The sequence below is a fragment of the Manis pentadactyla genome, chromosome 4, assembly GCF_030020395.1.
Source record: "Manis pentadactyla isolate mManPen7 chromosome 4, mManPen7.hap1, whole genome shotgun sequence".
Taxonomy (NCBI): domain Eukaryota; kingdom Metazoa; phylum Chordata; class Mammalia; order Pholidota; family Manidae; genus Manis; species Manis pentadactyla.
The window spans coordinates 106,374,588-106,395,599 of NC_080022.1; the positions used below are offsets into that span (position 1 = coordinate 106,374,588).

General features: G+C 36.9%; 1 protein-coding gene across 1 annotated transcript in view; it reads right to left on the reverse strand.

Moving 5' to 3' along the window:
• SPAG17 (sperm associated antigen 17) overlaps window positions 1-13,805 on the reverse strand; it is a 262,478-nt gene extending 248,673 nt beyond the window's left edge. The window contains exon 1 of the mRNA XM_057500594.1: window positions 13,278-13,805. Coding sequence (XP_057356577.1) covers window positions 13,278-13,364 — 87 coding nt within the window. The 5' untranslated portion in view covers window positions 13,365-13,805. The remainder of the gene's footprint in view (window positions 1-13,277) is intronic.
• Between the last annotated feature and the right edge of the window lie 7,207 nt (window positions 13,806-21,012).

Here is a 21,012-nt window from a genome sequence, read left to right on the forward strand (position 1 = left end):
TTTCTTTCTGAGTCAGCCTTGGAAGGTTGTATTTTTCTAGAAAGTTGTCCATTTCTACTAGGTTATCCAATTTGTTATCATATAAGTTTTCATAGTATTCTCTGATAATTCTTTGTATTGTGGTGTCCATAGATATTTTTCCTTTTTCATTTCTGATTCTGTTTATGTGTGTAGACTGTCCTTTTTTCTTGATAAGTCTGGCTAGGTGTTTATCTACTTTTTTTTTTCATTTGATTTTTATTTATTTATTTATTTTTATTTATTTATTTTATCTACTTTGTTTTTCTCGAAGAACCAGCTCTTGCTTTCATTCATTCTTTCTATTGTTTTTTTCTTCTTGATTTTATTTATTTCTGCTCCAATCTTTATTATGTCCCTCCTTCTACTGACGTTGGGCCTCATTTACTCTTCTTTTTCTAGTTTCGTTAATTGTGAGTTTAGACTCTTCATATGGGATTATTCTTCTTTCCTGAGGTAGGCCTGTATTGCAATATACTTTTCTCTTAACACGGCCTTCGCTTTATTTGGTGATTGGTTCATTTGTTATTTAGGAGCGTGTTGTGAAGCCTCCATGTGTTTGTGGGATTTTTCATTTTCTTTGTGTAATTTATTTCTAGTTTCATACCTTTATGGTCTGAGAAACTGGGTGGTACAATTTCAATCTTTTTGAATTTACCAAGGCTCTTTTTGTGGCCTAGTATATGACCTAGAAATGTTCCATGGGCACTTGAGAAGAATGTGTATTCTGCTGCTTTTGGGTAGAGAGTTGTGTAGATGTCTGTTAGGTCTACCTGTTCCAATGTGTTTTTCAGTGTCTCTGCCTCCTTAATTATTTCTGTCTGGTTGACCTGTCCTTTAGAGTGAGTGGAGTGTTGAAGTCTCCTAGAATAAATGCATTGCATTTTATTTCCCCTTTTAATTCTGTTAGTATTTGTTTCACATAGGTAGGTGTGCCTGTGTTTGGGTGCATAGATATTTATAATGGTTATATTTCTTGTTGGATTGACTGTTTTATTATTATGCAATCAATGTCCTTCTTTGTCTCTTGTGACTTCCTTTGTTTTGAAGTCTATTTTGTCTGATACAAGTACTGCAACTTCTGCTTTTTTTCCCCCTATTACTTGCATGAGGTATCTTTTTCCATCCCTTCACTTTTAGTCTGTGTATGTCTTTGGGTTTCAAGTGAGTCTTTTGTAGGCAGCATATAGATGGGTCATGTTTTTTACTCTATTCACTGACTCTATGCCTTTTTATTGGTGCATTCAGACCATTTACTTTTAAGGTGATTATCAATAGATATGTACTTATTGTCATTGCAGACTTTAAATTCATGATTACCAAAGGTTCAAGGGTAAATTCCTTACTATCTAAGAGTTTAACTTAACATACTTAGTATGCTATTACAGACACAATCTAAAGGTTCTTTTTTTCTCCTCCATTTTCTTTCTTCTCTGTTCTTTATATATTAGGCATTCCTTTGTCTATCCCTTGATTGACTTTGGGGGTAGATGATTTAATTTTGCATTTGCTTAGTAATTACCTGTTCTACTTTCTTTACTGTGTGCTTTTATTTCCTCTGGTGACAGCTATTAAAACTTAGGAACACTTCCATCTATAACAGTATCTCCAAAATACACTGTAGAGATGGTTTGTGGAAGGTAAATTCTCTCAGCTTTTGCTTATCTGGCAATTGTTTAATCCCTCCAAATTTAAATGATTATCTTTCTGGATAAAGTATTTTTGTTTCGAGGTCCTTCTGCTTCATTACATTAAATATATCATGCCACTCCCTTCTGGCCTGTATGGTTTCTGCTGAGAAGTCTGATGATAGCCTGATGGGCTTTCCTTTGTGTGTGATCTTATTTCTCTCTCTGGCTGCTTTTAGTATTCTGTCCTTATCCTTGATCTTTGCCATTTTAATTACTATATGTCTTGGTGTTGTCTTCTTTGGGTCTCTTGTGTTGGGAGATCTCTGCACCTCCATGGCTTGAGAGACTATCTCCTTCCCCAAACTGGGGAAGTTTTTAGCAATTATCTCCTCAAAGACACTTTCTACCCCTCTTTTCCTCTCTTCTTCTTCTGGTACCCCTATAAATTGAATATTGTTCTTTTTGGATTGGTCACAGAGTTCTTTCAATATTGTTTCATTCTTAGAGATCCTTTTTTCTCTCTGTGCCTCAGCTTCTTCGTATTCCTCTTCTCTAATTTCTATTTCATTCATTATATTTTCCCCTGTATCTAATCTGCTTTTAAAACCTTCCATTGTATGTTAGTTTTCTGATACTGTGTTCTGTAATGATTGGATCTCTGATTGGAATTCATTCCTGAGTTCTTGAATATTTTTCTGTACCTCCATGAGCATGTTAATGATTTTTATTTTGAAATCTCTTTCAGGAAGATTCATGAGGTCGATTTCATTTGAGTCTTTCTCTGGTGTATTCATAATTTTGCTTTGTACTATGTTCTTTTGATGTTTCATAGGTGTATGTGGCACCCTCTAGTGCCCAGAAGCTCTACTCTCTGGAGCTGCTCAGCCCCTGGAGCAATGTCAGGGGTTGCAGTGGAGTGGTGTTGGTGCCTGGAGAAAGGAAAGAGTTGTTTCTTGCTTCCCAGCTGCTATGCCTGTTTCCACTCCAAGAAGTGATTTTGAAATTGTTAGAAAAGTGTGAGGAATGATAATTACTAAAAATTATATCATCTATAAGCAGTTTCATAAGGTACACATAGTTTAATTTCTATAGAGAATAAAAGGTGGTTTGAATTTTTTTATTTCTGTGTTGATTTACATATAACTGTACAAGTTAACATACTATGAATTTTTACCCCTGGATGAAGGCAGGCAAGAAGGAAGGTTAGAAGGTGTCTGTCATGGTGCTAGAAGTTATGGGAGATAAAAAGGAAGGAACTGAAATAGAAAGTAGAAGTAATAGGAATTGCTGAACAATTTGATATTTGAAAAGAAGATTCAAGGATGATTTCTGACTCAATGAATAGGATAGCACCTATTGAGTCTGAAGTTTTAATCATATTGAGTCTGAAGAACATGTATAACATCCATATGGAAATACGTAAAAGTAGTAATAATTATAAATATTTATATCAGGCTTTATAGTGTTTTACATTCTTTCATATATGTTATTTAATTTTCTTACCAGCTCAATAAGTATATTAATACTGTTATTACTAATAGCTCTTCCTTACTGAGTACCTATTATCCCTCATTCAGCAGTTATTTGAGCCCCTCTACAAGTCAGGAGTTGGCGATATATCAGTGAGTAAGATAAACCCCAGCCCTCATGGAGTTTACATTCACATGGAGGGAAACAGACAATAATGGGATATATGTAAAGTAGAAGGTCTGGAACCGAATCAGGGTAAGTGGATAGAGTGTGATGGTGTCATTTAAATAGGGTAGTCAGAGAAGGAGACATTTGAAGAGAATTCCGAAGGGAGTAACTCATGTGACTATCTTGGGAAGGCTCATTTTGGGCAGAGGGCATAGCCAGAGCCAATTCTCTAAGGTGGAGATCTTTTTCCAATGGATTTGAAGATCAGCAAAAAGGCCAGTGTGGTTACTATGGACTAAGGGAAAGGGTGAGTCACAGAAGATACAAGATGAAGTCAGAGTGGTTGGCAGAGGTCACACACAGGATGTTTTTTGGCCATAGTAAAGCATTAAGATTTTACTCAGTCTTGTGTATTGAAAGAACACTCTGGCTGTTATATTTGACAAGACTCTGGGACAGCGAGAATAGGAGAAAGAGACTAAATTCTGAAGCACTTGAGCTACTTGTAGTTTAGGTAAGAGATGATGGTGGCTTGGATTAGGGTGTAGCAGTAGGGTGGTGCCAAGAGATAGATTTTAGATACATTTCAAAGGTAGAACAAATGGAACTTACTAAAAATCAATTATGGGGTGCAGAAAAGGAGGAAAACACAATATTTACAATTGACAATTTGTTTTGTAAATATCAAACACAAGGTTTTTGGCCCCAGTCACTCACTGGGTGAATGGTGACACATTCAATGAGAAGGTGAAGACCTGGTAAAGAGTAGGTTTGAAGGGGAAAATCTGGAGTCTGGGAAAATCTGGAGATGTGTGAAGTCTGACATACTATGTTCTAGGTGCCTTTAAATTCTCTCAGCAATCTTTTTAATATCTGGATGGGAGGTATGACCACTGTCCCTATTTTTTGGATGCAAAACTAAGGCTATGAGATTTTTTTCAATTTAAGTTCTATGACCAATGGGTTGTAACTAATTCTGGAACTCAAAGAAGAGATACAAGAAAAAGTTAGGGCAGCTGGCAGAGGCCACACACACAGGATGTTTCCAGTAAAATATAATAGAATACAGTCAATGAATTTAATTCAATGGGTATTTCCTGAAGATTACCCTTCTGTTACCCTCCAGGAATTCATAGTATTGCAAGGAATGTAAATGTAGTAAAAAAAAAAAAAACACTGAAATTTTGGACCACAGCTCAAAGTAGGATAGTGTTAAAAACAACACTCACTGAAATAATGTAGTGGAGAGAGAAAAGTCAGTGAGGGCCAGAATGGGTGGCTTGAACTCCTTTCTGGAAGATACAGGGGGGGATTTTAACGAGAAAGAGTTGGACGGAGGCAGGGAGATCTGCAGGCCAGGAAACTGCCTGGGTATGGTCAGAGTATGCTTTGGGATACCACAGAGACCATTCAACTGAAGTAAAGGGAGATAAAGATGGATGGGCAGAGAAAGGCCAAGTTAGTAAGGGCTGTGAAAAGCAATCAGAACCCCTTGGATTTTATCCTGTAGATAGCTGGGAGCCAATAATGGTTTCTATGGTTAGAGCTGAAACATGGTCAACATTCACCATTTCTTAACTAACATTTTCCTAGGATGTTGTCAAACTCATACTGGCAATACTTACATGTTACTTATATTTAATATTTTTCTTTTGCAATAAAAATGATCACACACCACATCTATGTGGATATTTTGACATGCTAGTACCTTTTGGTTCCAAACTCATTCAAATAATACATTTTTGTCCAAAAAGAGGAATTATAATGTGAGGTTATGAAAAGTCCATTTCCCACTTAACATTCTTCCTAGCAACTCAGTTGTTTTCTTTGGCTTTTATTAAAACAATCTTTATGTGAATTGGCAATTTGTTTTGTAAATATCAATGAAAGCATATTTCAGAGAATATACTAATAAAAACCAACCCAGTTTTAGGGATATGTTTGCTGCCAGACATCAGTCTTCAGCTCGTATTATAAGTATTTCCAGTAAGTCTTAAATTTACACTACCATGAGAAATAGCTTACTGTTTAAGATCAAAAAAGTTGAAAAATCCTTCAATGCCTCTCAAAAATTGTTCAAAGATTCTGTCCAATAAAATATATTTTCCTTTCTAGCAAACTACATTTTTAATGGCTTAAGCAGTTAAATTTGATTGAACACTTTCCCCCAAAAAAACCTGCTTAGTCTCAGTTTATTATCATCCTAGTATCTATATATTTTATAACATTTTTTTAAGAGTCTGGGATATTAACATTTCAGTAATACCTATCTTGAACCCTTATCCACTTTATAAACTTTACAAGAATAATAAGCTTTGTTCAAGACTCCAACAAATTCCATTATTATTTTTCAAGTGTGTACAACTCAGCTATTGTCATAAGCTACATTTAATAAGAGAAAAATATTATTTCTCAAATGAAATGTAATATGGAGAGACAGCTAACTAAATGTTATAAAGAACTTTCACTGGAATGTCTCCTGGATGGCAGATGAAGTATCCCTGAAAAGTGAATTGGTATCACTGCCTAGCTCTCTTCTCGTCACGGTACCTGCTGTGATGTTTTCTGATACAAATGTTTTCCATCCCTCCCTCTTCTCTTAGAAAGCATGGTTTCCACAATATAGCTTTCCTCAAGTTTCAAAGTGAACAGTGAATTAATTCCATATATACTTTGAGTGTGATACCATGTTCCTATAGCTAAGCTAGTTATTATGGGGTAGACATAAGGAGCATAAAATATGATTTTGCTATTAAGTACCTCACATCAAACTTAAACTCTATAAAACATGAAATCATAGAAAATAGTTTAAGTAAGTACCAATTACAAGATAGAGACTAGAGCCAAAGTGAGGAGAGATAAATATAAATGTGGGTTAAGGTAGTTGGGAGAGCTTCCTGTAAGACATGGCTTCATAAATGCCTCAAAGAATGGGTATGACAAAGAGAGACAAAGTGGAAATTCATTCCAAGCAATGAGACTAAAATAAGTGAAAGAGGAGGATGGAGGGAGGGAACTCATTTACTGAATGGTTACTAGATGCCAGATGCTATAGAAATATTTATGAAATGAAGTAAAAATCATTTAATCTTCACAGTAAGCCTTTGCAGTGGATATTATTATCTCCATGTGGCAAAAGGAAAACAAGGTTTAGAGAAGGGAAGAAAGTTGCCCTAGGTCATCCATTACACATTTCAGAATCAGGATTCAATACTTAGACTGGTCTGTTCCCAGAGCTGGGCTTTCTCCAGGAGCTCATTGTCTTTGCTGCAGGTGTCTGTGCTGCAGTGAGGAGACCGTCTGGTCTGTAGTGATTCAATTTGATAGTTAGATGGAACCAGATTAAATGCGCTGCCAAAGCTAGGGTTGAAAAAGCTAGGATGATCAGATTTTTGGATTACAGGTTGTCACTGATAGTTCTTGAGCTGGGAGTGAACATGGTGTGAGCAGTGTTTAGGAAAGGTAAGATGGTCATTGGTTTGATAAACAGGAATAGGTGATTCTATAGTTAGTAGAAGTAAGCAGCTCTTGTAAAATTTCAGGGATCAAAATACACAGGCCTGGGCTTGAATGATAACATGAGAATGGAGAAGAGATAGAAGTGAGAATATAAGAGAAATATCAAGAAGACTTAGAGGCAGACTGAATAACAGGTCCAGTAACTCATAGGTGGGCTTTCGAGACTCTGAGAATTACAGTGCCATTGACAGAAACTGGAAAGCTGAGAGATGGAGGTGGTCTGAAAATATGATGCTACAAGCATGGAGAGACACAAACAGGAAAAGCAGCATACTTTCAGGTAGCAGAAGAAAGACGTAAAGCTATAAAGCTCTTAGAAAAAACAAGCAGCACTGTTTTTGGAGATAATAAAACAATTTTTTTCCTAATCAAGACATTCAAATATTTCTAATTTTCCTACTTTAAATTGTCTTGGAAAGAAGCCTTAGAGTTGAATATGGAAAGAAAATGCTATGGCCTTTCTTCTGAATGTTAACTATGAGAGTCAGAGTATGAATGATATAAGGATGAAGTTTATTTTCAGGTAAAATAACTACTCTTTTCATATTTATTTATTGGTTTTAGCAACATTAGAATCTCAAATTCAAGTACTAATCAAATAACTTTTGAATAGACATTCCTTAAATAACTTGTTCTACTGTAATAATACCTACCTCTTAACACTGTTTTGGAGACTGACATAAGTAAAATCAAATTACAAGGTCTACAGAAAATGCTATACTTACCACACATACAGTTCATATCTGGCCCCTCTTGTGCTAAATCACTGCATGTCTTCGGACCAGACCTTGAAATGCTCGGATCCTCAGTTGTATAAAAGGAGGAGGGTAGCCCAGGTACCCTGGGAATCTCCACCTCTGAGTAGTGCAAAGGAAAGTACTACCAGGTGTAGCATCAATTTATGTTTTTGATACAAAAATCATTATTTATCTGAAAATGGGAAATGTACATTGAGAATGAAAATATAGAAATTGGAAGCAAGACCTCATAGACTCATAGACCCTGAGAAGTGAAGGATGGTTACCATAGGGAAGGGGTTGTGGTGTGGGTGAGTGGGGTGGGTGAGGGAGATAAAGGGGCACAGAAATTTCAATCTTAATATAAGTTGGTCACAGAGATGGTTGTGCAGAATGGAGCATAAAGCCAATGATTCTGTAACATCTTCCTATGTTGACAGATAGTAACTGCACTAGTTGGGGAGATGATTGAATGATGTGTGTACTGTTAAATCATTGTGTTGTATACTTGAAACCAATATAATATTATATATAATCTATACTTCAATAAAAGATACACTTAAGAAATAAAACGAACTTCTAAGTTTGCCTCTTAAAAAAAGACCACATGTCTCATTAATAATACAATACAATAATATATTATAGTAGATGTTTCCAAATATTTTTATATATGCAGATATTTATATTGAAGAAGAAGGCTTTATCAAGAAGTTATGTCCTAATGATAAATGTAAAGCAAATGACAATAAGAGCATCCAGTCCCTTAAATTGGGTATTAGGGACTTGAACTCATCATTAAAAAAATGAAATCAGTGAATTGGAACAGTGAAACTGGCTAGATTAAGGGGTATATGAATTGCCATAAAGTTTTTTCTCTCTTTTTTATTTTTTGATGTCTTCTGTAACGGATCTCATAAGTTATGGCTGCCATTTTCCTACACATAAAAATGAGACCTTAAGCTAGGAACAAATGAAAAGAAATAACCATCCTCAGATAATCTGAAAATATGAAAGTATTAACAATCAAAATTAGCAAAATCCCAAATCAAAGTCTACCTGTGAGGTATCTAAATCAACTCTCAAAATTTCTGAATAACACATTTGGGACAAAAATCCATAATATTTGAAAGGAATAAAACTGATTCGTATATCTGAATATTTTCTATAGTATCATACTGTCACAACAAAGATAACTTTGTGAGGTTTTTCCATGTTGACACAAAAGTTCTGACCATAACAAAAAATTCCAGTTGCAGCATATATAGCTCAGTCATTTTGAAGCCATCTGACATTGTTCAGAGGCAGGACTTATGCAACCTGTAAATTCCAAAATTTTCCTAAATTGTCATGACGAAACTTCAGCTAATCTCCCCTTTACCAGTATCACCTGTCATATAATAGGTTTAGAAGAAATGGAAAGATCAGAATTGATTATAAAATCTCTTAGATGTCACTGACATCAGCAAGATGGCAGACTAGAAAGCTCCAGGCTCTGTACTCCATGGAAACATTAGAGAAACAACTAGATACTGACTGAAATAACTTTATGAAAACTGAAACCAGTCAAAGATTTAAAGCAACCAAGAGTATGCCCAATCAAGAAAAAGCTGTTTTCAATATGGTAGCAAATTCTGTGGCAAGTTTACTCTCACTTGCCGCCCCTTTGAAAGGTCAGTCTTTTTAACAAAGTGCTGGGAAAACTGGATATCAAAAATAATGCAAAATAATGAAGATGGATCTTTACCTCACACCATATATAAAAATTAACAAAAAATGGACCAAAGGTTTAAATGTAAGACACAAAAGTATAAAACTCTTACAAAATAGGAAAAGCTTCATGACACTGGCTTTGGTGATGATTTCTTGGATATGATACCAAATGCACAGGCAACAAAAGAGAAATTAGATAAATTGAACTTCACCAAAATTAAAAACTGTGTACATCAACAGACACTATCAACAGAGTGAAAAAGCAACCCATGGAATGGGATAAAATATTTGCAAACCATGTATCTGATAAGGGATTGATATCCAGAATATCTAATGGACTCCTACAATTCAGCAATAAAAAACCGAACAACTCGATTTAAAAAATGAGCAAAAGAAGATACACAACTGGCCAAGAAATACCTAAAAAATGTTCAATATTACGATTCATTAGGGAAATGCAAATCAAAACCACAAAGAAATACCACTTCACATACATTAGGACAGCTTTTATAGCTTTAAAACCCAGAATTTAAAAAAGTATTGGTAAGAATGTGGAGAAACTGGGACACTTGTGCATTGCTGGTGGGAATACGTAATGGTAGATCCACTGTGGAAAACGGGATGGCAGTTGCTCAAGAAATTCAACATAGAATTACCATGTGATTCGGCAATTTCACTTCTGGATATATACACCAAAAAACCCGAAAGCAGGGACTTGTACACTCATGTTAATAGCAGCACTATTCACAATAGCCAAGAGCTGGAAGCAGCCCAAGTGTCCATTGATGGATGAATGGATAAAGAAAATTTAGTCCATATATACAATGAAATACTATAAAGCCTTAAAAACAAGGAAATTTTAATACATGCTACATCATGAATGAACCTTAAGGACATTATGCTAAGTGAAATAAGCCAGTCACAAGAAGACAGACACTGTATGATATCATTTACATGAGTTACCCAGAGTAGTCAAATTCATAGAATGGTTGTTCTTCCCAAGAGCTGCGGGAGGGAGGTGTGGGGAATCATTTACTGGGTGTAGTTTCAGTTGGGAAGATGGAAGAGCTCTAGAGATGCATGCTGGTGACAGTTGCACAACAATGTGAGTTAATGTACTTAAAACGAATGAACATTAGTGGTTGGGGTGGTAAATTTCATGCTATGTACATTTTACCATGATAAAATAATACAAATAAAAATATCTTAGACTAACTTGTCTCCACACAGTAACTTCTGTCACTGAGTGCTTAGGTTAACCCCTTTCCTCTCACTGTGGCCAATATGGGCTACCTTGACAGTTGCATGAAAAGATTTTAATTTCTATGACACTAAAGTATCTTTAACTTACTAAGGATTGTTGGAAATTGTAAATACAATGTCTATGTCACATACAAGTGCACCCTAAGATGTATTTTTACAGTTTTATTGCCAATGTATCTAAGTGTTTTTTTTTATGGAATGTGAGGTGTGATATTTCACATATATTAATGAGCTAAATGTTTTGGTACATGGACAGCAAAGTTAATAAATGACCATTTAATTGACAGAATTAGTTTAGGAGAAATGAACACCCAGATGTGGTGTAACCTACATTTTTTCCCTCTTTCAATTTAAATATCCCAGATTTATTTAAGGCACATATTGGTCTCCTTACCTAAAATAATCATCCTTCATTCTACCTGCTCAAATTCTACCCATTCTTTAGGACCCAGCTAAAGAAAGCATTTTAGAAAGCATTATTTGACTACTCCAACCCACATTCATAATACTAACCTCTAGTCTCTATCTTGTCATTTAGTACTTAGTACTTAGACTGCCTCATATTATTTGCTATCACTTTTAATTTTTAGAATCAACTAAAATGTACTAAAAAATTGACAAGTATTCCAGTTCGAAAGGACAGTGAAAAATAGTGACACAAGTAAATTCACTGAAACCAAATTGTGACGTTTATTAAAGTCTAGGACAGCTCAGTATGAGCATGAGTTCAAAACTACTATTTGATTTGGATTCTTTAATAAGTTAATTCTAAACACTGGTTATGGAAGACTGACAGGAAGGACTCCCTGTGTCCTGCACCCAACACACACACAGCAGCACACACATACATACTCAACTACACATACTGAACACAATTTGCACACGAGTAGCAACTGAATGGAAAGAAAATATCTGGAAGCTAAGGCAACAGCATTTTTTGAGCACCCACTATGATACAAAGCACTTCCCTAAACCCTAAGAATAAGGAACTCACACCTCTGCAGTCATCTTTAACCCAAATTCAGAGTCTATTACATTTGTGGTTAGGACATGCCTCTGGGCAGTGGACTTCAGGGTTAACCTGGGAATTTTGCTCTTGGATCAGATGTGAAACCAAGCTGAGAAAAAAAATATGAGAGGAGGTGGAGGGCAGTTGTCTTTCCTGAAATGAAAAATATGTATTCCAACAAAAAGACTTTTACTCTTTGTAGTTAAAACTACATATTAGAGTTAAAATTCTTTCTACTAATATATAAGATTTATTGAAATTATATTTTTTAGCAGGATCAAGAATGCTGGATATTATTTCAGGTTTTCAAGTCATAAAGAAAAATAGTGCCTTTAGGTTTTCCATACAACTAGCAAAATTATAGCTTCATATTTACAACACTAAAGTTAATGCAGTGTCAGCACCTCCATCAAATTCTGTTGTTCAGCAGTTTATAATTCAAGCAGAAATGTTCACTCCAAGCCTAAACTTGGCCTACACAAGCTCAGAGAAAATGGAGAAAAAAGTTATTTTGGCTAGGGCTGATTTATAAAAGCAAAAGAGAGGGTGCTTTCACTGAGCATTTTGAAAAACATCTTTGAGAATTTGAGACTGTTAACTGAGAACTACTGATGTTCTTCATTCCTAAAGTTTAGAAATAACCTGAAATTCCATGATGCCATGTCAGCATCAGCAGTATCTTAATTACTTTTATTAACTTCTTCACCAGGTAGAATTCCATATCAGACAGAGTTAATGTTCATAGAAAAAAAAACAAAAAACAACTATCATGGAAAACTAGGACAAGGAGAAATTTGTCATGAAGTCATCGTGAGATTTTAGATATATTTTCCCTTTAAGTACAATTCCCTGTTGCCTCATAAATACACACAAAAAAGGAAGAAAACATTTTTTTCCTGTTTATAAAGTACTTTGGAATGGCAGGCTGGAATGTCTAGAATCAGCCTTCCTCTTTCCAAATGTTACCTTGGACTTAGAAAAAACTTAGTGTTGCAGTGAATTTTGGGTGGCAGATGACAAGACCACCTGGGGGCCCAACTCACTGGAGGAGGGTGGGTGTGAGTGGAGCAGGAGCTAGTTAGTTCTGGGATGCCATTCAATTTTAAGTCATGTGGCAGGGGAATTGTAGATCGCCTGTGTGCCATCCCGTGGATAAGCCTAGCAGCCAACCCATCATTACTCTGATCTCCTACAGTACCTTCAAGACACATAAAAACTTTGATACGGTGGTATTAGGGCATTACTTTAAGAAAGCCATCCTTTCCTATCTACAGAAGGCTCACTTTTATGAAATGTCTCTTCTCACACAGAATTTATTGAAGCCTTACTATGGGCCAGCGTACAGCTGACTGGACAGGATTTCTGTCCTTCAGATGTCAAGAGGAACTCAGTTCATGGAGACAATTCCAGTACAATTTTGAAAAGCCAATGTGGGTGACTTCCCTGAAAAGGATCATGAGGTATCAAGAGCTACACCTCTCTTCCCCACCACGCAGCTTTCACCACTCTTTAAAATGGTACTGACTCACCAAGCGCCCCCTTCCTCCTTTCCTTAAGGGCCGCTCTCTGCGGATGGGACCCTACGACGTTTCCTGAGAGGAACCACCAAGCCTGAGCGGTTCCGAGTACAGTTTACGGCGGGGCAGAGGTGGCGTCTGGAAGAGAGGGCGGGCCTGGCGGCGTTGTCTGGAGGGTCTGGCAGGGCTCTGCCATCCCCGGGAACAGAGGGGCCTTACAGGGCTCTGGGCTCACCTGATTGAACTGTGCAGCGATGAGGGAAGGTTCCCATAGCTTAGAAGCGGTGCTCGCAGCCCCGCCTTTCTCCTTCTTGGGTGCCATGAAAAGGACGGAAGGAGCCCTGGCGTCTAAACTGGGATCTGGCCGGGAGTAAGCGTCGCCGCTGCCACAGTAACCGAGGCCACGCCCCGTTCCTGAACCAACTCGTTTCCGGTCCCACAGACCTGTTCTGAATCCTCCTGCCAACTGCTTCCGTCGCCACAGCAACGAGAGTCCGTGCGCGCCGCGACTCCGGGGCGGGGCTCCCAGCTGCTCTGGTTAAGTTTTAGGATTTTCCAGCGGCAGAACCACAAGTGGAGGAGGACTGGAAAAGGCTGGTCTCGAGCTGACCAGGGTTTTACTCGCTTCTACCCTGTGCTTCTTGGAGCCTTCTCTGATCCGAGGCATTGTCTACAAACTAAAATTCCCTGAAATCCCGCACATGACTTCACGGAAATTTCTTTGATCCTGGGTAACTAGAATGGAGAACTGACCCCTTCAGGAGCCATCCATGCTGTTTTCTCATTCGTTGTAATCCACCCAAAATGTTTCCTTGTATGAAGCCAAATTTGTCTCTGCTGTGGTCCTGGGTCTGCTTCCCCTGGCTTCACTAAACAAGTCTGACCACTCCTCCACGAGATCCTTTACAGTATAATTGTACTCAGATTAATGTCTTTCTAAATCATCTTCTCTGTCTAATCAGCCCCAGTTCTTTTAAACTGTCCGCTGGTAAGTAGAATCTTTATCCTCACCTTCTACTCACTAACATCTAAAATATCCTGGTCAGAGTCTCCAAAATAATAACAATAATAATGACTAACAACAACTCTTGTTTCTTGAACACTGGTTGTATCCTGTACATAGTTATATGGTTTAATTCCTGCAACAAGTTATTCCAAGTCCCACAGTGTTCAACTGATGGCACCACGGTTAGAATTCAGGTTAACTAAATTCCAAATCCAGTGTTCTTAACCTCCATACTACTATCTACTACTGTTTTAATACCGCCAAAATGAGGGATATATCCCTTTGGGAGCTAGACATACTTTTATCTATTTATTATTGCAATGAGCCTAATTTAAGAATAGCCAGGGGCAGGGCCCCCCAAAAAGGTTTTTTGATCTCTTCAGTCTTCTACATAAAATGCAGTGCTTAACTACTCACCCCAGGTCTGCCCTTTGCCTAGAGGTGAGATGCTTTAGTGGGCCAGCGATGGCTTAAGCTGTAATGACCTACAGCTTAATTTCATTCTGCAGGAACCTGCCAGATGACCTTCCACAGGGGGAAGGTGTTCTAACTCTGTTTACTGCCCTCTTTGAGGATGGATTGTGTGTGAAGGAGATAGTGAATCTAGTCACTGCTATCTTACTTCATTTGGGGGCTGGTTTAAAGACAATGATGTTTCTCGACTCTTGTCCATAATTCAGACCAGTGAAGGGAAGGCTTCTCCCCCCACCCCAATTCCTGAATACAAATTAAAGAGAAAGCACGACTTCTAGAACAGTCTTTCCGCAGATTTACAAAAACCTTAAACTTTTCCTTTCTTGATGTAATATGTATAGTTTATCTTCTGGGAAGGAATAGATCCTTGCAGTCTAGCCACAAACCACATCTCAAAGCCCTTTCTTCTTATGAGAATAAAATGTCCGATGCAGTGATGCCAGAGGGATCATGCCAGAAAGGGATTTTCCTGAGGGTCTCGGTCTCAATCACCTAGACTGCTGCTGATTCATTATCATAAAATTTTCTCCAAAATTTTGTTTTTCACTAAAATTTTCTTTGTAGGTGAAAACTGTTTTTGGATTATGCCTTGAATATAAACATGTGGCTCTTACAGACAAAAAAAGAAGAAAATCTAAGTAATAATTGATTACATCATCCCCAATTTTGGTTATAATTCTTCCCATAGTTTTGAACTGTTTGGGGAAAAGTCCTGCATTGTTTTTTTTTTGAAAAGCAGGAAAAAGTTTGTTGGCCTTCCAGTTAGGTTTTATAAAACAATTTAACTAGATATTTATGCATGTCATACTGTTACTAATTTTCTTTCTTTCTGAATGTGAATGCATATTTCAAAATAAGACGTATATGCCCAGTTAGTTCAACCAAATCATGCACATGATTAATAAGTTGCAGATAAGAGAAAACTAAGGAGAAAAAATGGAATAAGGAGAAAAAGTAAAAGTAAGTGTTATTTTAAAATTGCAGAGAAAGTGTCATTAGCTACATCTTACAAGTGTCAGATGTCCAACCCCAATTTTGGCAGCAATAAAATGTGACATTTATTGTGGCAAAAAAAGACTAGCTGTTCATCAAACATTTCATTTTCTTTCCTTGGGCTATGAGAGTCAGACAACATTTTTCAGCCTTTCTTATCCTTAGATGGGAAAGTGTGACTGACTTATAGCCATGGGACAAGAGCAGAATGATATATGGCCATACCTGAGCCTGGCCCTTAATAACACTTCCCAAGCATTGTTCATGTTCTTTCCCTTTCTACCCAGATATTAGGATGACACTGAAAGACTTGAATCTCTGAATGATTCCCATGGCACAGAGCTTCTGAAGCCCCCTTTCCCCTGAGCTTCACTTTGCTTTCTCTGCCAACGGCTTTCACTTATGACTATTAAATGGATGTGAATTAGACCTTTAGTTTCTTAAGTTGCTGAAATATTGGAGTTTGCTATAGCAACCAGAGTTACCCTAGCTCCTATAACATTTTTGAAAATTCTCATTTTAGAATCAGCTTTTAATAAATCTAACTGTAGCCAGCCTTCCCCCAACAGTTTGAGAAAACCACCTTATTCCCTTCAAGTAGGTAGGTTGCAATGTTGGCTACTGAGAGATCTCATCCTTACCCTTCCAGGGACTGCATCTAGTATTATTACCTACCAGATTGCACCCTTTATCTTGCCTTCTACCTGTGTAAACAGTACATTCATTCACTTCCTAATCAGGTAAAAAAAAAATCTTAAAGAAGTGGTTTGCATATTATATAGTAATACAATAAACCAGTCTGCCTATAGCACATACACTTATGAAAAGTTTTGCCCGGTTTTTAGGTGAACCAGTGAGATCCATCATTAGGTTTCTATATAAAGAACTCATAATTTAGCAAATAATTGAGAGAAAGTGAACATCTTAACTTCACTTTCTCTCAATTATTCATGGATAATTTGATTTAATGTTTTTTCTGTTTAGAAGACCAAATCTATTTTTCAATGAATCAGAAAAGTAACAGTTTTATATTTTAAAATCCTCAGGATGGAAGAATTCACTTCCAGTATACTCTTTTATGGTTTCCACTGTAAAGTCCTACCTGAATAAATTTAAATATAAAAGTTTTACAAAACTGATTCAGAGAATTTAATATGAAGGTTGTATTACAGAATGATTTTTGCCAAGCTTTGGCCTATTTGAGTATTCTAGGTAAAGTGGTACTGTAGATAATGCATGATACAAAATGGGAAGATAATATTCAGTAACCTAATTTACAGGGGATTTCATCATAGAATTGATCTGTTTAATTTCAGAAAATAGGCATGAGTGACAATGTTCATAGTTTTAAGAAGTGAAAGACATTCAGCTAAAAAGGGACCCTGCCCATGAATAGAAAACAAGAACCTTACCATCTGTCACACATTTATACTTTTTTGGTATAATAAATTGTTTCCCCCACTAAATAGAAGTTGAAACTTTGTAAATATATACTTTATTGCATAAATTGTCCCACATGTCAGTGGCTAAAACCAAACTATACAATTGGGAGAATTTTCATTCATACTGACAAGGTTACTTCTAGTTTGTTTTAGTTCTTCCAGTAAGATTTTGCATTTACTATTATTTAGTTCACCAAGGATTATCTACTTTTAGGGATGTGCTGTTTCTTTACTATGCTATTATATATGATACTCTACTAGCACATCTCTCCCTGTGTGTCACCATGGCAATTAGAATCAGCTGCAGTTCTTGCAGGTCATAATCCCCAGTGAATTCTGGGAAGTCGGGGTGTGGATCACTTTCTAAAAAAACTTCCCTACAAACCCTCTGCCTCTGTCATTGGCAAAAGCATTACTATTTCTTTACATATACTATACTGAATTAAGTTCTGCTTTTCAAGTTTTATACTTTGATCTTATAGTGTTCAGTGAACTCTTATTCAGGTGTGAAGCCTGAGAGGTCATTTCTCATACCTGAAATGTCTAGCCAGCTATTGATTCATCCAGTATTTCCACTGTTATCAGGTAACATCAGGAGCTGTATACCAATTCACTTCTAGGCCAAGATTTCAAGTACTCAAAGTACATTTAGTTGCAACAACCTGCTTGCCTATGTGTAAAGAAAGCCTCACAGATGTCCATTGATTGACTTCCTACATCTAAGAACACCTTTCGCTATATGGATTGTTTACCATCATAATTTTTGTGTTCCTAACCTTCAAAATACAATGTTATAGTGCACTATCCTTGGGTTTTTATTGTATGTGATGCAGCGGGCTCAATCTCTTTCCACTACAAGGGCCAAAACATATGGAGAATATTACACCTGCATTCTACGGTCAGTATTAGCTTCTCATTCAGTCTGGAGTGCAATTTAAAGTGTTGACTTTAATCTTTAAAACCCCTCATTGTTTCGAAGCCAGTTACTCCAAATATCACATCTCTCCCTATGCATCATGATGGCAATTAAAATCAGCTGTGTGCTTGCTGGTCATAATCCCCAGTGAATTGTGGGAAGCCTGGGAGTGGATCACTTTCTAAAAACTTCCCTACAACCCCTCTGTTTCTGTCATTGGCAAAAGCATTATTTGAAGTTTACAGTTTTGGCCTTGAATGTCTTGTATATCCATAGGTCTCTGGAAACATAAGTAACTACTGTTTGATTTAATTTTTATTTCATGTTATTTGTGTTTAGAAAACCAAATCTATTTTTCAATGAATCAGAAAAGTAACAGTTGTATATATTAAAAATATAAAAAGCTAAAATTCATCTGTTTCATATTTGTTAGTGTTGGAGTTTTCACTCTAGTATTCTCTCATGTTTTCTTTGAATCCAATTTTAAATATCTTCAGTGAAAGGATTTGCTGTAAATCTTTTGGTAACTATACCAAAATCCATAATTCATGGTAAGTCCATTCTTTAAATGCTTAGCTAAATGTCTGATTTCTTAATGTTTAAAAAAAATTTTTTTTTATTTTGTTATCATTAATCTACAATTACATGAAGAACATTATGTTTACTAGTCTCTCCCCTACCCCAATACCCCCCCACAAACCCATAACAGTCACTGTCCATCAGCATAGTAAGATGTTGTAGAATCACTACTTGTCTTCTGTGTTGCAAAGCCCTCCCCTTTCCCCCACCCACCACATTATACATGCTAATCATAATACTCCCTTTCTTCTTCCCCGCCCTTATCCTTCCCTATCCTCCCATTCTCCCCAGTCTCTTTCCCTTTGGTAACTGTTAGTCCATTCTTGGGTTCTGTGATTCTGCTGCTGTTTTGTTCCTTCAGTTTTTCTTTTGTTCTTATACTCCACATATGAGTGAAATCATTCGGTATTTGTCTTTCTCTGCTTGGCTTATTTCACTGAGCATAATACCCTCTATTCCATCCATGTTGTTGCAAATGGTAGGATTTGTTTTCTTCTTATGGCTGAATAATATTCCATTGTGTATATGTACTACTTCTTCTTTATCCATTCATCTATTGATGGACACTTAGATTGCTTCCATTTCTTGGCTATTGTTTATAGTGCTGCGATAAACATAAGGGTGCATCTGTCTTTTTCAAACTGGAGAGCTGCATCCTTAGGGTAAATTCCTAGAAGTGGAATTCCTGGGTCAAATGCTAAGTCTATTTTAAGCATTTTGAGGAACCTCCATATTGCTTTCCACAATGGTTGAACTAAGTTACATTCCCACCAGCAGTGTAGGAGGGTTCCCCTTTCTCCACGACCTCACCAACATTTGTTGTTGTTTGTCTTATGGATGGTAGCCATCCTTACTGGTGTGAGGTGATATCTCATTGTGGTTTTAACTTGCATTTCTCTGATAACTAGCGATGTGGAGCATCTTTTCATGTGTCTGTTGGCCATCTGAATTTCTTCTTTGGAGAACTGTCTGTTCAGCAACTCTGCCCATTTTTTAAATGGATTATTTGCTTTATGTTTGTTGAGGTGTGTGAGCTCTTTATATTTTTGGATGTCAAGCCTTTATCGGATCTGTCATTACGAATATATTCTCCCATGCTGTAGGGTACCTTTTTGTTCTATTGATGGTGTCCTTTGCTGTACAGAAGCTTCTCAGCTTGATATAGTCCCACTTGTTCATTTTTGCTTTTGTTTTCCTTGCCCAGGGAGATATATTCATGAAGAAGTCACTCATGTTTATGTCCAAGAGATTTCTGCCTATGTTTTTTTCTAAGAGTTTTATGGTTTCATGACTTACATTCAGGTCTTTGATCCAATTCGAATTTACTTGTGTATGGCGTTAGACAATGATTCAATTTCATTCTCTTACATATAGCTGTCCAGTTTTGCCAGCACCATCTGTTGAAGAGACTGTCATTTCCCCATTGTATGTCCATGGCTCCTTTATCAAATATTAATTGACCGTATATGTTTGGGTTAATGTCTGGAGTCTCTAATCTGTTTCACTGGTCTGTGGCTCTGTTCTTGTGCCAGTACCAAATTGTCTTGATTACTATGCCTTTGTAGTAGAGCTTGAAGTTGGGGACTGAGATCTCCCCCACTTTATTCTTCTTTCTCAGGATTGCTTTGGCTATTCGGGGTCTTTGGTGTTTCCATATGAATTTTTGAACTATTTGTTTCAGTTCGTTGAAGAATGTTGCTGGTAATCTGATAGGGATTGCATCAAATCTGTATATTGCTTTGGGAAGGATGGCCATTTTGACGATATTAATTCTTCCTAGCCAAGAGCATGGGATGAGTTTCCATTTGTTAGTGTCCTCTTTAATTTCTCTTAAGAGTGTCTTATTGTTTTCAGGGTATAGGTCTTTCACTTCTTTGGTTAGGTTTATTCCTAGGTATTTTATTCTTTTTGATGCAATTGTGAATGGAATTCTTTTCCTGATTTCTCTTTCTACTGGCTCATTGTCAGTGTATAGGAAAGCCACAGATTTCTGTGTGTTGATTTTGTATCCTGCAACTTTGCTGTATTCTGATATCAGTTCTAGTAGTTTTGGAGTGGAGTCTTTAGGGATTTTTATGTACAATATCATGTCATCTGCAAATAGTGACAGTTTAACTTCTTCTTTACCAATCTGGATTCCTTGTATTTCTTTGTTTTGTCTAATTGCCGTGGCTAGGACCTCCAGTACTATGTTAAATAACAGTGGGGAGAATGGGCATCCCTGTCTTGTTCCCGATCTCAGAGGAAAAGCTTTCATCTTCTCGCTGTTCAGTATGATGTTGGCTGTGGGTTTATCATATATGGCCTTTATTATGTTGAGGTACTTGACCTCTCTACCCATTTTCCTGAGAGTTTTTATCATGAATAGATGTTGAATTTTGTCGAATGCTTTTTCAGCATCTGTGGAGATGATCATGTGGTTTTTGTCTTTCTTTTTGTTTATGTGGTGGATGATGTTGATTGATTTTCAAATGTTGTACCATCCTAGCATCCCTGGGATGAATCCCACTTGGTCGTGGTGTATGATCCTTTTGATATATATTTGAATTTGGTTTGCTAA